At 39.6% G+C, this 15022-nt stretch overlaps 1 protein-coding gene across 7 annotated transcripts; it reads left to right on the top strand.

The window, feature by feature from the left end:
- The first annotated feature begins 848 nt into the window (after positions 1-848).
- dbnlb (drebrin-like b) lies at positions 849-13739 on the top strand. 7 transcript variants are annotated; one of them, XM_028033721.1, is made up of 15 exons: positions 850-1023; positions 2503-2558; positions 2771-2883; positions 2972-3046; positions 3993-4142; positions 4923-5000; positions 5515-5666; positions 5747-5801; positions 6947-7024; positions 7267-7390; positions 7678-7791; positions 8918-8998; positions 9226-9284; positions 9372-9459; positions 12435-13739. In XM_028033721.1, the coding sequence occupies exons 1-15, from the start codon at positions 941-943 to the stop codon at positions 12569-12571; spliced, it is 1443 nt and encodes a 480-aa protein (XP_027889522.1). In that variant the 5' UTR covers positions 850-940; the 3' UTR covers positions 12572-13739. The 7 variants fall into 7 exon arrangements, with proteins under 7 accessions (XP_027889523.1, XP_027889522.1, XP_027889524.1 ...); XM_028033722.1 differs by lacking the exon at positions 6947-7024 and having other exon boundaries at positions 849-1023; XM_028033723.1 differs by lacking the exon at positions 8918-8998.
- Positions 13740-15022: the final 1283 nt, after the last annotated feature.

Below are 15022 nucleotides of genomic sequence, written 5' to 3'. Positions count from 1 at the left end.
TGTACAGAGCTAAATACCTTCTATTTTACTGTCATTCCTGCACTTTATATTCTATATTTATATTTATATTCATATTTTATACTGTATTTTATTTTATTCTGGAGTAACCTCACAACATTGAAAGCTCAAAACATTGTCCTGAGCCATATGCAACGAAATTTCGTTCTGTATACACCCTGTGCATGCAAAATGACAATAAAGTCAGTCTAAGTCTAAGTCTATTTATATGTCAGAAGGGCCTAATCAAAGTCCTCACTGAAATCCAGTTGAGAACCAATGGCGAGACCTCAGCCAGTCTGAGCTCTATTTTGAAACACAAATTTCTCCAAGGAAAATTGGGAAAAATCCTAATTACAATATAGGTCACATAGCTGACTATATTTTTAATGTTTTTATTTGTGCAGTTGTGCTGCTTGTGTTGTTTTAACGCATAAAACCCATTGAAGTTTGTAGTTGGAAAAAATATAGTGAATACTTTTGCAGATCTCGCACGAACCTTTATTTGAAGTGTCTTGTAGTTTTTGTAACTCGGGGGGCTTTAAAACGCTTCTTGCCCAGGGGGCATCTGTTTCTACAGGGCCACTGGTTACCTTTTACCGACGCACACTGGGGTACATTTGATTAACAAATTCGCATGCGCGGCTTTTACGGGGGCAGAACTACACATTATTTTAAAAAGGGAGAAATATTCGTCTATAAACCAAATCTCTTGAGAAACAAAGCGATGCTTCTTAGAAATGATTCGGACAGGACACAAAATTACAGTCGTATATTATCAAGCGTAAACATGTTGAAGAGCCCCGCCATCCGGGAGTCGCGGCGCATAATATGGAGCACACCCTGGGCGAATGTAGCTGAAAGCCAGCACCGCTGCCACTCCTCCTGTAGGAAGGGCGCAGCCCGCAGAGAGCTAGCTGCCTAGCTGTACTCGGCAAAAACGATGGCTGTTAACCTCAGTAAAAATGGCCCTGCGTTAACAGCTGCCTATAAAGAAGTAGTGGATGAAAAATCCGACACGAACTGGTAAGGGCCACCACCTTTAAAGCGGCGCTGGGGCCTCACAAGAGGGCGGGTTAGCTTACAATGTTTGCTAGCTTTGAGCGTGTCGTCAAATAAGTTGCATTGAATTTGATTAACTTACATGGTAACTTGATTTCTATTAGTATTTGCCTGCTGGAGTTTATGATGATAATAATAACCTCAATATAAATTAAGAGTTCTTCTCATGGGAAGAATAATCATGCGGATAACTGATTGGCAGTAATGTTTAAGGTTTGGAATATGCTAACCTAAAACCTGGTAATCAGGGATGTAGGTAATTTTGGTGAGATGTTATTTCATGTATATTTATACCACTTGTTAAATGATCTAATGAAGTATATGAGGTAAGACTTTCACCTGTTTCACCCACTTCCTGGCGAGATAGACGCTAAACATGACTGAATAAGTGAGAGGCAAATTCAGAGACTTCCTCTTTCAGATAACAAACCTCACAGCGCTGACTCTGCCTCCAGATAGAAACCTGTTGATGACCGCTGCAGTGTTTAACACCGACCTGAATTACTTAATCCAAAGGGGAAATTGCTCAAGGAATCCTTTATAGCTCGGTCCTCCCTCTAAATATATGTTCTGAATGTTTCCTTGTGTTCATTTTTTTTGGATCTCTTTGCAGCCCTCTTTCACTTATTCAGTGACTAGTTGTGTTTTTTTTTCTTCCCGTGATGTTTTGCAGACGGTGTAAAATAAAAGGAGAATAGGGATCTGACTTTCGGAGAGAGCTGGTTTCTGATTCTAAGAAGAAGTATCTTGCAATTTGCGAATAGGAAGGAAGTGTATTTTCAGTGTTTGTCTTTGGTTAAAACTAGAAACGTCACTGATCTGGCTTCCCCTGTCCGATACCGATTTCTGATTTTCTTTGACCCTTCCACTTTCCCCCCCCTTATGAACTATGTCACTTAACCCATTTGCTTTGATAAAAATTTTAAATCCAACAGAAAAGAATCAATTTATAAGATTATTCCATTGGAACAGCTACTTAGTTTATACTTTAGTGTAGTACCAAACTGTTGGTTGATGCACATATACATTTAGTGGAAGATTTTAGTGTTGATTCATATTTATGAAAACTAGTTAAACTGATATTGTTTGAATACTTTCAGTGACCCAATCTGTGTCATTGATGCATCTCTAGTTAAAACCTGGCAGATACTTCTATCATCTGCTTTTCATTTTTCTGCAACATGTAAAACACGCAAAGAGCTCAAGAGTAGTTAGATTCGCCAAGCAAATAAAATGATATGAAACCTTTAATTAAGACAAAGGCCAGCAGCCTAGACAGATTACTAACATGTCTGTTTCTAAAGAGGATTAAAACTGCAGCAGCCGTATTTACAGAACTCTACTTCCCTAAAAGATCTTGTGTGAAGAGGGGCTTAAGTGTCATGAATGCTTAAAATGGGTTAATGAGTGATAAAACACTGTATGTCCTTGTGTTTTCCACAGGGCCTTGTTCACGTACGAGGGAAACAGCAATGACATTCGCCTGGTAGAAAAAGGAGGTAAGTTACCCAGTTGTTGTTGTTGTTGTTATCAAATGCATGCAGGAATGTCTCTGTCAGCATGCAGTCGTGGTGCTTGAATCTGAGCACAAAAGAACTGCTGGCCTTTGCTTTCTAAAGCCCAACATTTCCAAGAGGGAGGAAAATATGTCCACAGTTGCACAACAAACCACAAGAAGCCATTGAATTTTTCCACAATGTTTGTGTATCAGATGGAGGCCTGGAGGAGCTGGTTGAGGAGCTCAACAGTGGAAAAGTGATGTACGCTTTCTGCCGGGTCCAGGATCCCAATTCCGGTCTGCCTAAATATGTCCTCATCAACTGGGTGAGTGCTGCATGGTTCTGTCCTGCATTTAATGACACGCGACGTATTGAAGCGTTGTTAAACGCTTCAATAATGGTTTACGTTTCAGACTGGAGAGGGTGTAAAAGATGCCAGGAAGGGAATATGTGCAAACCACGTCAGCTCTGTGGCCAATTTCCTTAAGGTAATCGTGAATGTTTGAGGCTACGTGAAATATGCATCTTTTTCTGTTTTGTTTTTTTTTACTGCAAAATGTCAGCAAGGCATCTAGTTTTATCCTGAATAATTTCCTGTCAGCACAGTTGATGAGAAAATTGCCATCACAGGATTGGCAAAAACTCTTTTGAATCTTAATTGTTTATAGAAAGTTCTTAACATCTGGGTATTTAGTAATCACATGTCTTTAGCTGTGTAAAGCTGTAGTCAACCTGAAATTATGATTATGATTCTACCTAATGACACTAAATAAAAAGGGCAACATTGTCCTCCTTCCTATCACTGCAGACAGTTCTTATGGTGGAAGTGAGTTAGCCTCAAGGTTATGCAATATTAGTGCTATTTAATTTGTAGTTCTGCTACTGGAAGTTGTAGTTTCTGAAAAGATTATGGTAGTAAACAATTTGGGGCTTTGGAAAAGCCCTAGAACATTTTCACAGTAACCTAACTATAAATCTTAATATACTTTAAGCAATAGATCAACACAAAGTAACACACACTTTCTGAAGTTCAAGGAAATGATTCATGGTTTTCAAAATATTTTTATAAATCTTTTGAGGTACGTCTGGAGACAGAAATGTTTGCCTGTTTTTCTATGCAAAAGAGATGCACCGATCAATCGGTACTGAAAATCGGTATTGGTCAAAATTGAAATTGGTCAGGCTTTTTAATGATCAGTGATCGGCCAGAAAGCTGCAATCGGTGCACCCCACCCTAATGTCTCAATCTCATCATCATGTCTTGCCACAGATTCTCAGTTGGATTGAACTGGTTAGCCTTGGTCTTTCTGAAAGTGACTACTTTCTGTTTGACTCACCTGGCGGCTGTTTGTAGCAACATTTTCACTGGGTGGTACATTTAAAATGTGGTTGTGTGCTGAAAGAGAATTATCTTTTTCTTTCCTGCGGTTTCAGGGGGCCCATGTCACCATCAATGCCAGAGCAGATGAGGATGTGGAGCCTGAGGCGATCATGCAGAAGGTGGCCAAAGCTTCAGGAGCCAACTACAGCTTCCACAAAGAAGCCTCCAACCGCTTCCAGGACAGCGGCCCTCAGGGGCCCGTGGTATGCTCCCTCCCCAACAGTCTCTGTCTTACAGAGATTTTAGCACTTGGACATTTTTATCATTACATGCTGTAGACATAGAATCAGTTCTTATGGTAAACTATATCTGTATATTTTACTTTAAAGTTGCAGTATGTAAATTTGATAAAATATGTTTTGTTTTTTTTAACATATCTAATATGTTGCTATGTTGTGAAAGTATACGATGAGACAGATAATCTGAGACAAAATCAGCAGAAATACAGATCGGTCAGAAACAACCGATCAGAGCCAGGAGGGTCTCAGTGCTGTCAGTCATACTTGTGTACGCACTGCTCACACCCTCTGTTTGCTCTCTGTCCATAATGGAGCCTGTCACGAATGCTCAGGCTAGTTAGCATAGCCACCGATGACGGCAGATGAGCAGTTTTTCTGGAGCAGTAAATTGTGCACATTTAGCAGCGCGTACACAAAAGTGACAGACGGCACTAATGCATTCCTCCTGGCTCAGATTGGTTGTCTTTGGCACTAAGAGGATTTGGAGGAGCTTGATATTTTTATTTATTTTTTCACATATTATCTTCCTCATACTATCATAAAATAGTGACAGTTTTAACAAATATGTAAAAAAACATGCTTTTATAAAAGTTACATACTGCAGCTTTAATGGATCTAAAAGAGCTAAAACAGAGAGGTAAGGTGCTTTGGTGTCTGGTTTAACTAACACTTTGCATCACTATGGATTTTATGTATCCGTTTTATGCTTACAAGGTTTTTGTGCATGCTTATGTCTCCCCTCAGGGTTCAGTGTACCAGAAAACCAATGCCATGTCAGAAATAAGGAAGACCAATAAAGACAACTTCTGGGCACAGGCAGAGGTACAACAGTTTCCATGGAGATCTGTGGAGGTTCACTCATCAACTGAACATCAGTCTTGTGCAGATTCTGCTTGCACACTGAATCTGCTTGGTTGGCACCATGGAAACATTTTGTGTAGAGAAAAAAAGAAAAGTCTAAGTTCCTATATTGGGTTAAAAGGAAGTGCTAAATATTTTGAACTATATTGAAACTTCTATAGGTTTTTGAGGTTGAAGTTATTTATGGTAGGACGTGCTGTGGTGGCGTAGGGGATAGAGCGACCCATGTTTGGAGGCCTTGAGTCCTCGACGCGGCCATCGCGGGTTCGATTCCCGGACCCGGCGATATTTGCCCCATGTCTTTCTCCCTCTCCTTCCCCCTTTCCTGTCAGCCTACTTTCATATAAGGGACACTAGAGCCCACAAAAGACCTCCTGGAGGGGAGAAAAAAGAAAAGTTGTTTATGGTAGTGATAAGACTCTCTGGTTTTAATGATGTAAAATTTCAAACAAATTCTGATCTGTTGGCTTTTTAGAAAGAAGAGGAGAAACGTCGCCAGGAGGACCGTCGTAAGGCTGAGGAGGAGCGTCAAAAGCTGGAGAGGGAGAGGAAAGACCGAGAGACCAAAGAGGCAGTGCAGAGGGATAAAAGGGACAAGGAGAGATCTTCTCAAATCGATCAACAAAAGTAGGTAGCGTGTGCTCTGGTTCTGACTTGTTCATAACAGCATCTTTTAACAGGATCCTCCTCTTTTTTTTTCATGGCAGGAAGTATCAGCAGCAGCTGGAAGCCGAGAGCAAAGAGCAGGAAAAGCAACGCTGGGTGAGTGTCTGACTCTGACAGCCAACCAAATGCTTTTCAGCTCTTCAGTCTGCTGACTGGGATGAACAACAGATTCTTATTTAAGTGGAGATGGTTTACTATAAAACACTGTTTTGGTAGCTGAAGAGTGCTGGGCATTTTCCTGCTTCGCCATTTCATACCTGTGTTGTTTTGGTTTGGGTTGTTCAGTAAAAAATAGCACTGCCTCCTGCAGGATGTTTTGGACATTGACAGTGGAAATTTTTGCCCTTGCTTTGACAATAAATCATTTAGTAATGAAAGTAAACTTTCTTTAAAAAGGGACTATATGCAGCTCAAACATAAATGTCACCATTTGATGGATTATGGCATAAGCTAATTGTGTCATCTACAGTCTCTTGGCAGGTTGCAAAAAATGGATATGCAATCCAATAAAAGAGAAGAAAATAAAACTACAAGTGACTTCTAGTCACACTGCACAGACAAAAACATACAGACTTGATCACTGACACACACTTTTAGTCAATGATTTACATAGCTGAGCAGTTTCCGATTAAAACAATTTACGATGTTTTACTGGTAATCTGCTATCAAACATGTGTTTGTGTGACTCCAATAAATAGGGATCAAAGCCAAAAGTAGTGGAGAAGCTGTGTGATACCAAGTATTCTGAAAATTATCTTAATATTTTTTTTTTTACCTTTTTTTTATTTTATTTTGTAATTAAAAATTAGAACTGGTTTGAACCATTTGACGTACTCTGTTGATTTTTAGGTTAATCTTTTAAAAAGTACAATTTGTTAAATGCATCAAAACATTTTTTTAGCTTAATAAAAACCCAGTGAAAACTTTGATCCATAGACGGGAATAATCTCGGCATTGTCTCGTGCAGCAACCTCTGTCACAAACCCCAGCTTTCTTCAGAACATCTGTATCGCCCAAGAAATTTCTGATCCATGCTTCACCAATTATCATATTTATTTATTTCTACAAAAAGGAAAAGTGATACCATTTTAAGCGTGTGGATTGCTAAATAATCAATGGATGCGAAAAGGTAATTGTGGGTCAAATGTGGTGGTGTGATTTGGCGAAGGGGCGGAATGACCCAGAGATGTAGTGCGCACATCTTGTGAAAGTCGTGCCAAATTTAATATCGACACCATCAGGAGGAGGAGCAGCAGCAGCAGAACGATGCAGCTCAAAGGAAAGCAGTCAGGAGAGGTGACTCTGTGGAGAAAGCCAACGTGAGTTTTCCTTCCCAAAAAAAAATCCTTCTCTCCTGAAGCACCTTTTCTCTCCGATCCTACTCTCTTTAAGCTTCTCATCTTTAAAGCTCTTTCCTTTTTCCAGTTTAGATCTGCAGCACAAATTTCTAAAAAAAATCTTTACTAATAACCTTTTCTTTATCGCCTACAGATGAATCTTTATTTTAGGTGTTTTGTCGTATGCTTCTGTTTTTTTATTTCTTTTTTTTTTCCCTCTATAGGAGGCGGCTTCTCTGATCTCTCAGCGTGCCGTGAACCCCAGGGAAATGTTCAAGCAGCGGGAGCGAGGAATGACTCCCAGCGACTCAGACGCTCCCTCTGCTGCCCCTGACAGCCCTCAGCCAGGTATTGCCCCAGCAGAAGCAGTAACAGCTTGCTTTATTTGCTCCAGCCAACCTTGCATCAGCGTAACACTTTCTTGACTTGCTGTCGGGGAGTGGTAGGTGCGACTGTAATCGCCGGCTCTATACATACTCAAAGGTTTTCATCAGAGTGTCTAGTTGCCTCATGATCATACTTAACTCTGTCTCCTTAACCGTGTCTCTTCCTCCGCTGAGTCTGCCTCCTCTTTGTCTTCTCTCTCATCCATTTGTGGACCCGTGTTTGGGGGTGTGTTTGTTTCGTCTGCTCAGGGCGACTTCGAAGCCCTTTTCTGTCTAAGCAAGCGTACGAATCTGAGCGAGCCAGCTCACCTCCGCGCCAACCTTCTCCTTCTCCTGTGCCAGCTGCTGTTGTCCGTGCCACAGGTCTGAGCTTAACACACACACACACACCCCAACATACACATATTGACAGGAAGACTGAAACACACCAGTATCAAAACCCAAGTCATATCAAAAATAATTGTAGCAAAACAAAAAGTTATAGGAAGTCTGAGATGTTACTCACACCCACCACTTCTGTTTGATTTATTACTTAGAATCAGCTTCCTGAGTAAAATATTTCCAATAAATGCCTTTCATCAAAAATAACACTTGGCTGATTCACACATAAAAATGTGAAAGTGTGGGATTTGTATTCAGCCCCCTTTATTCTGATGACACAAAATAACATCCAGGGCAACCAGTAAATTCATAAGTCACCATATTAGTAAAGACAGTTCACCTACAGTCCAGAGATGTGGGGAAATTTAACGGTGTAAATCAATACATGTTAGAGCTTTGTTCAGTCCATCTTCTGAAAATGCAAATGGACGTGGCTCTCAACCTAAGCTGACAGGTGAGGCAAGGACGACATTATTCAGAGAAGCAGTCAGGATTTCCATGGCAACTCTGGTGTAAAAGGCCCAGGCCCCAATCTGCAGCAAGACTGCTCTCCATTCAGTCTGTCAGAACTTGAGATTTCTACAAAGAATGAGAAGAAATATTTCCACCAGATGTGCAAATCTATTAGACATACTCTGAGAGCTGTTATTACAGTGAAATGCGATTCTGCAAAGTATTGAGTCAGATGGGCTGAATACAGCAGCACACCACACCTTTCAGATTTTTTCAAAGATTCTTCTTGATATGAGAATGTGCTGCTTTGACACGTCAGTGTTGAAAATAAGACAGTGTAACAGCTTAAAGTGGCAAATGACTGGTTTTAACGCATGTTCTGGCTTTTATAGACAAAACGCTCTGTGTTTCATTCGTCATATTTGTCATCTTCTCCACATTTCTCATGATGGTAATTTTCATTCTTCGTCATGCTTTATGCTCAGCTCAGCCTGTGGACTCCCTATGTCTTTTTTTGTTAACTAATTGTCTTTTCACAACAAAAAACGTAAAGAACGCTCTAAGTGGGTCCGGTGGCGGCGTTGAACCTGTGTGGACTTGTGAATGTGCTCCATTGTCTACATGCATGTCTGTGCTTGTGTTTTGGGTGCTAAAGAGCCGGATTTGAATGATGAGCAAGCCACATTTGAGAAAGATGAGCATGAGCAGGAGACTCCTCCCCAGGAACAGAGGAAAGGTGGGGTTCATTTCATTTCTCATCACCTTAAGCCATCATTGATCAGTTTTACCAGCACTGCCATTTATTTAAACGAGCAAAAAATATATATATATTTTTGTTTACTTTGAACAGCTTTTTTTTTCTGTTTGGTTGTTTGTGCTGCCACCTGCTGGCAGGTGACAGTCCCTAATCGTACAGTCATACTCACAGTACCTCATTTATTATGTTTTTGTATTTTTTTCCAGAGGAGGCACCAGCTGCTAACACGTATGTTGAAGAAACACCTTATGAAGAGCCTGCCCAGGTTGGTGTTCTCATCTCTGTAGAAAGACACTTCTACCATAAGACATACCTGAATCTGCTCCATGAGTTAATGTCGTCTCTCTTGCAGGTGGATGAGAGTAACTCTTATGAAATGACTGTAGAGGAAACGTCAGACAAAGGAATCTGTGCCAGAGCATTATATGATTATCAGGCTGGTGAGTTGTCACAATGCAATATAAAAGGATGGATTATGTCTGTGCTGGGTCACTAGTGACTGTGGACTGTCATTTAAACAGCCTGTTAGGGTGGAAATAAAAGAGCAACTTTCACAACATTTTTTAAGTACGATGGTCTAAGATATTTACAAAAAAAATGTAAAAGTAAATGCTCTCATTTAAAACAGAAAAGCAACATGTATTCCTCCTGCTACTAAAGTAATATGACATTGATTATTACAGTAATAATAATGTTATCTCTAATATCGATATATATTTTTTGCAAGGATATGAAATAAACTTGCTAAATATAATTGTAGTTTTCAAGTAAAGTATGTTATTTTTTTATTCTTCTGTTTTATAGAGTCATAGAAGTAAAATAGGCTGACATTAGCTAGCTAGCTAGCACTGTTCGGTTCAGCTTATTGTCTTCTCATCATTACAGACAATGTTTGTAGTTTACTAAGTTGACATTTAAAACGGTGTTTCCTTAGTAATGTTTAATGATGCCTTTTTAGTTTAGTTAAATATAAAATAATCTTTAATTTTCTCTCTCAACCTAAATATATCAGCAGTTTTAGTAAACCGCATTCAAAGATTTTTAGCCACAAGCCTCTTGTTGCATCAGTTTGCTACCGTTTGCACCACACTCAAATGTAATTTAATACAAACATAGACGAGATGCAAGGATACGTCCTCCGAGTTAAAACAAGTACTGCTGGGGTGCTGGGCATACATGCAGAAAAACTACAGTGTCAACTTAGTCACTTCTAATTTGCCTATTAATGTTCTCCTTTTAGCAGCTACAGTGTTGTTTATAAGCTGGTGGTTATTTAGGTTGGGGAACTATTACTCTGATCTCCACTCTCAGGTCAAGCTGCAGAAGTCGTGCAACAAACTCAGAAATGCCACTGGGCTAGTTTTTCTTGCCAACTAATGTGTTTATTCATATTTCTAAGGCCTGCGATTTTAAAAGAGCTTAAAAATGTTTAGAAATTTTGGTTACAGCCAATCTTTAAAGAACTGTGACACTCATAACAATAATTGTATATCTTTTGCATTTACATATAAAAGGAATATGCAGAACTAAACCTAAAAAACGAAAAGAAAGAAATGATACTCATAGTGGTTTAACCACAGAACTTCAGTTCTTAAACGTCAGACCCTTTCCCAAAAAGGATGTTTCCACTGACTTTATATGAAGCTCTTTGTATCAAGTCTTTACCACACTCTGCTGCTCTATTTTAAGACTCCTTTACCAATTAATGGCTGTGAAAAAAGCTAGGTAATAGTCGTGTGATATCATGAAGCTGTGCATATATACTTCATGTAAACTGCAAAAGTATAACTTAGGCCAGTTGTGTTCGAACTCTGCCAAGTGGAGCAAAATCCCAAAGTTTAGACACTTGTTGATAAATGCTGCTGAATGCTGAGCTGCGCCCTTTCTCAAAAAGAGAAACATGGTAGCGTTTACTGTATGTAGAAAGAACTAAATTATCGTGACAATGATTAACAATAACATGAAAATGCTTACATTTGCAAACCTCCACATAGTGTGACGGAGATAGTTACTTTTGCTGTTTGAAGCATCGTTTCAACTAGTCTTTGAGGTCTTCAGCACGTGTTACCTTTGTGCTTCAAAATGTGATGGAAAACCATTAATGTAAGCGCACAGTAGCTCGGCTTAAAGAAAAAAGGTGTGGGGAAATAACCTGGCCAATTATGTGTTTAAGACCAAGTACCATTTAGAATAAATAAATGTGATTTATTTGTGGCTGGTTATCAGTGATGGGGCTGGTAAACCAGAGGAGAACTGATAACTATTTAAATGCTGTCAGATGTTAGAAAATGAATGTGAGTCACTAATGGTTATTGAGTGCATGGTGACTAACAGGCTCTCTATTTACCCAGAACTTCATTCTCTCACCACAGCTTAAGAATCAACAATTTATGTGCCAATTTATTTATTTAAATTGTATTTTGCGGTCGACATTTGTTAGGAACGGAGAACGTAAATTACAGACCAAATCTTTGGTATGAATTGCTCTGATTCATTTCACAATTTTATCTTGAGCGCCCTCCTAAGGTTTCCATTCAGCCTCTGCATTAGTGTGTGTGATTCTCAATCTGAGGATAATCTTGAGGGGAAAAACAACAAGTTCAGTTTTAAATGGCATTTAGAGCAAAAAAAAAAAAAAGGAAAGAAAAAGGTAGAAGATTATCTAATCTCTTTAATGTAAAAGAAGAAATCATCCTCAGTGCTGCTAAACTGACTTTTAATTCCAGAAAAAAAAAAAATTTCTACAATGTTTGCTTGCAATTAATGGACTGTTACTGTATAAGATGCTTAACACAGCCAGGAAAAAAACTCTGGTCTCTACTGTACTTCACAATATTACCTTAAAAGTCTACCAACCATTTTTTTCCTGTCTGATTTTTAGAGTACGATATTTACCAGTGACTCCATTATGTTTTACTGCTTCATCTTTTGCAAACAGAGGCTGATGTGGGAAACTGCTGGGAAGGACAGCAGCTTTTATTACAAACACATTTAGCTGATTTTAATGTAAACGTGTTTCTGAGAAGTGAAGGGCACGTTTATATTCTCAAAGACTGGGTGACCACGCCGTTTCATCACTTCTTCTTTCAGTTGCATGTTCTAGGTATCTGGGAGGTGAAGAGACAATAGCTGCATGTTACTAGAGGGCTAAAAACAAGTTGATTTTTTTCCTTTTTCTTTTAGTTGGCGATGTTGTTGAGCAGCATGTTTTGCACCAAGCCCCATAGTTATTGTCCAGCACGAATGCAGCTTGTAATGTGGGTGCTGGTGACTCATACCATGTGCTTACTAATGTCCCCCATATCGTCAGAGGCGCTGCTCTCTGATCTCTGCTGATTACACGCAGCACATGAGGCCCGTAAAACCACAGCTTTACGTCTGCTCATGCTGACGCGCCGTTCCTCTGCTCTTTCAGCCGACGACACCGAGATCTCGTTCGACCCGGACGAAATCATCACCGGCATCGAAATGATCGACGAGGGCTGGTGGCGGGGATATGGTCCGGACGGCCACTTCGGGATGTTCCCGGCCAATTACGTGGAGCTCATGTAGCCCGGCGGATCGTCGGCGTCGGTCTCTTCTGAGGACTTTTGCAGTTTAAAAAGGACAAAACAAAACAACAACAACAACAAAAAACACGTCATACGGTAAAGTCAGTTCTCACAGGCTCTAGATCAGGCTGAAAACGAACAAAGCGAGTTTCCGCATCCCCGGACCAATGAGCATGGTAACTGTGGGCCAGTTTTTTTTTTTGTTTGCTTTTTTTTTTTATCTTAGAGCGCAGTTCCATTTAAATTGGTGATACTGTAAGCAGCTGATGGCGTAGTTTATGGATTTGTGAAGACCCATAGACCCAACCCGAAGCCTCCTCGTCCCTTCTCTGCCCCCTGAGAAAAGAAGTGTATTTATTTATCAGTGTGATGCAGTACATGAGTCTTAATTTTAGCTGTGAGCATCAACAACACCACTTCCAGTTCACATTCCTTAAAAAGTGGCTTCGTTTTGATTTCAGGTATATTTGAAGTATTTGTAGCAAATGTTCCTTCCCATTTCAGGAGAAAAGATGACGGTACCACAAACGGCCTAATTATTTTCGCCTTGTGTTTTGCCTTCTTATACCGGCAGACTGAATTATATCCTTGTCTTTTTTCTCTTTTTTTTTACGTGATTGAACCTCTATCCTGTGTTTTTTGGGGGGTTAATTGTTATTCTAACAGTGGTGGAAGTGAATATTTAAACCAACAGGTGATTCTTGCTGTGCTTTGGGTTGTTTTCATTTGGGGCTGTGCATAACACGGTCAAGTTCCTGACTTTAAACTGTGAGTAAACGGCAGTTTTCATTTCAAGTCCTTCCTCATTTTTGGCCGCATTAATTTCAGCATGTGTAATTTTTCAGGGAAAAGCTGGAGAAGAACATAAAAGTCGGCGTTTATTTTTGTTTTAATGGATCCTCAATGGGCTGAAGATGAATTTGAGTGCACAACAGATAGTAGTGTGCCATAATAAAGGGTTGAAAGTGCAATGGTTGGCGTCCTTTTAATCATTTCATCGGGCTTTACAGCAGACTTTATGCAAATTCATTTTGTTATTAATCATGCAAAAAAAAAAATCAATTGATCATACATAGAAAAGGGCATTGTGTTGATGCTTTATTCATGTTTTTTTTTTCCCACTGTCTACTGTAATGCAGAGATTCTTAATAATAAAAGAAGTAACCAAATTCTGCTACTTTTGTTTGTTTGTATTTATACAATCTAGATCAGGTTTAAAAAAAAGGGTGGGGGGTTGAAATATAGAAAGCTAAAGGGATTTTCAGAGGTTTAACAGGAACTCAGATGTATGCACAGTCTGAGTATTTTTTCTACCGTCCGTTTCCTGGAATGAGGTAACACTTGGGGAATTTACCTCTAAACGCTTAGGTTTCAATTTCACGTGAAAGTAAGATTCTACCTATCTGCTTTTGCATCTGCCAGTTAAATAGTGCAGATAAGGAAATCAAATATACAGCTAAGGAGCAACAATTTGCCATGTTATGTCCACCAAGACGGCTCCCGCTCACGTCCCGCTTCTTTTCGTTTTCCGTCCGTGACCCTTGAAGGTCGTCGTTAATCTCAAGCTTCCAGCCTGAATCTTTTCCGCCAGTGTATTTCTGTTGGCCCGAAATAAATCGGCTTGGTGTAGTTTCAGAATAAAATTCCACTCAAGAGCGCACCTACATGATTTAGAAACGAACAAACAGAAACATCACCTCCCACTGCTGTGTTCTTGTCTGCGTTAAATTATCCACAGATGCCAAATTCTGAAGATGTAATCTTTTAACCCTGTTCACGACCCAAGACTGGAAGACTCATGTCCTAGTTAAAACCCTCTTCTTTTTTTTTCTTTTTTTTTTTTGCAGGTCGTTCCCAGTAAACTGAGTCAACTTCAGGTTGGAAACATGCTGTGCATCTTTAAAATCACAATATTCAGTCCTCATGCTCTCATTTAGAGCTCTCTGTCCTCGCCTCAACCTCATATGTTTTATGCTACTGAAAGTCTGAAATGAATGGCCTGGGGATTTTCTCGGTCTTGCAGCCTCTGTTTTGCTCATCAGCTTAACATTTGTTGTCGGCTGAAGAACAGCGAGAGAGAGAGAGAGAGAGAATTTCTCACGAGTTCTTCAAAAACATTGACACAATTACAAGGAATTAAGTTTTTGAACGGCTCGCATGTGACTTAAGGGAAAAAATAATCACAGCTAAATCATACGTTGTACTTTTAGGTAACGGCCTACTTAATGACTCCAAGTTGTTTTGAACTTGAGTGCATTTAGATTATGTTTATTTATTTATTTTTTTAATCTATCACCTGATCTCAGGTGGTTTTAAGCTGATTTAGTGGAGCTTTTGTATCAGTAGAAGAACAATTTGCAATCAAAATAATTTTTTTTTCTTGCGTGAAAACATTTCCCCCCCTCTGCTCTGAGCATTAGAACATTTGCGGATCATTTTGCTTATTTTGACA

Source organism: Xiphophorus couchianus, chromosome 12 (genome assembly GCF_001444195.1).
Source record: "Xiphophorus couchianus chromosome 12, X_couchianus-1.0, whole genome shotgun sequence".
In the NCBI taxonomy this organism is placed as follows: domain Eukaryota; kingdom Metazoa; phylum Chordata; class Actinopteri; order Cyprinodontiformes; family Poeciliidae; genus Xiphophorus; species Xiphophorus couchianus.
The sequence above is the reverse complement of the archived record's forward strand: the minus strand, read 5'-3'. Positions and strand labels throughout refer to the sequence as shown.